General features: G+C 46.0%; 1 protein-coding gene across 1 annotated transcript; it reads left to right on the top strand.

Annotated features, from left to right (window-relative positions):
- Window positions 1–164: 164 nt before the first annotated feature.
- Window positions 165–1779, top strand: SARC_15255 (hypothetical protein; the record flags this gene model as incomplete). Its single annotated transcript, XM_014290621.1, has 2 exons — window positions 165–243; window positions 1217–1779. Coding segments are annotated over 2 exons (642 nt in total), but the record flags the coding sequence as incomplete, so codon positions are not given.
- Between the last annotated feature and the right edge of the window lie 55 nt (window positions 1780–1834).

Raw genomic sequence — 1834 nt, 5'->3', positions numbered from 1 at the left:
CAGTGCTTGTTTATAGATATCCTCCAGGGCACCTGTATAGAACATATTCGGATGAGGCCCATACAAGTCAGTGCATGTTTATAGATATCCTCAGGGCACCTGTATCATCAATATAACACACGTTAACACGTCTCCGCCCACTTTCTCTTGGCCTCTGTCCACAGAACTTCGTTGGGAAAGGGACTGCGCCAGACCCATCTGCTGCATCGTCTGATGCCCAGTCGGCCATCCCCATGGCTGCAGGTAGGTGCCCGTCTTGCATTCCCAACAGCCGTCTCCGCACAGTCTTTGGTCCTTGTTGCGTGCTTTTTGTCAAGGGTTCATTAACGTTCATGGCATTGCTCGTTTATTGCTCGTTTACTGCTCGTTTATTGCTCGTTTATTGCTTTTTTATAGCTCGTTTGGGTGCGAGAGTGTATGTTTTTGCACCGCAACGGTCTGTGGTGTTGAGTACTCCACTGCAAATGGCTGCAATGGGTTTGCCTTCTGGAATTGGGTGCGAATGCTCGCGCTCAGAATAGCTGACGTGAAGGGCCGTTGACAGCGGTGTGTGTCACAGTCGTCTGATTCCTGTGATTCTGCAGCACCGTGTTGGTTCTCACTAATAGTAGTAGACATAAGCCACAGATTCATTGCCATTGTGGGTGAAGTTTCAATGATCCATCTGTTTATATATACACCTCAATATATACATACATATAAATATATACATACACCTATATCTATACATACATATAAATATATACATACACCTATATGTATACATGCACATAAATATATGCATACATCCGCATGGTTCCCATTTTTCACTTCATACCAAACTGTTCTGTGCAGCACGAGTTCTCTCATGGTTGTAGGGTTTTAGGGTGTATGGATTAGAGTTCTTCCATGGTAGTAGAGATTTATGGTCTAGATTTTTCTCATGGTTGTAGGGTTTTATGGTCTAGAGTTCTCTCATGGTTGTACGGTTTTATAGTTTAGAGTTCTCTTATTGTTGTAGGGGTTTAGGTTGTAGGGTTTAGAGTTTTCCCATGGTTGCTGATACCACATAGTCCAATTCGCTCTCTTTTGTTTTGTGATGTCTCACCTTAGCAACGCACCCCATCGCAGCTCAAGCCATCGCAGTGGATCTTCAATGTTTTTCAATAGCACTCTCATTGGTTTAATATGTTGCTTTGCTAATAGTATTGCTGTGTATATATGTGTGCATTCACAGGAGAGGCTACAAACGGACTGGAGCCCACACTGACACTCGTGACAGTGACTGACGATGGGAGGCACTTGACAGTCAACACACACAACAACTCACCTACAGACATGCACACGAACACACACAACACCTCACCTACAGACATGCACACGAACTCACACAACACCTCACCTACAAACATGCACACGAACACACACGACATGGCCAATGCAGACACCCAACAACACATGTCACAACCAAACACACACACACACACACACGCACACACACACGCGCACACACACGTACAAGCACAAGCACAAGCACACACACAAGCACAAGCACAAGAACAGGCAGACAACAACGCCCCTCCCCCACACAGTTCACAGCCAGCCACACACACACCAAACGCACCTACAAATATGCACATGAACACACACGCAAACACACACACAAATGGACATACAACACCATCCACCATCACATCAACGAGGCCGCAGGAGGCACTCACCATAGCCAATGGCATAGTGGGAGGCACAGGCAACCACACCGCAGTACAGCCAGCTACTCAGCAGTACCCAGAGGTGCAGGTAAGTGACAGACACTCTGACACACAAACATATGGCACAGAACATACTATATATA

The sequence above is a fragment of the Sphaeroforma arctica genome, assembly GCF_001186125.1.
Source record: "Sphaeroforma arctica JP610 unplaced genomic scaffold supercont1.5829, whole genome shotgun sequence".
Classification (NCBI taxonomy): Eukaryota; class Ichthyosporea; order Ichthyophonida; genus Sphaeroforma; species Sphaeroforma arctica.
This window is presented reverse-complemented; position numbering and strand designations above follow the sequence as displayed.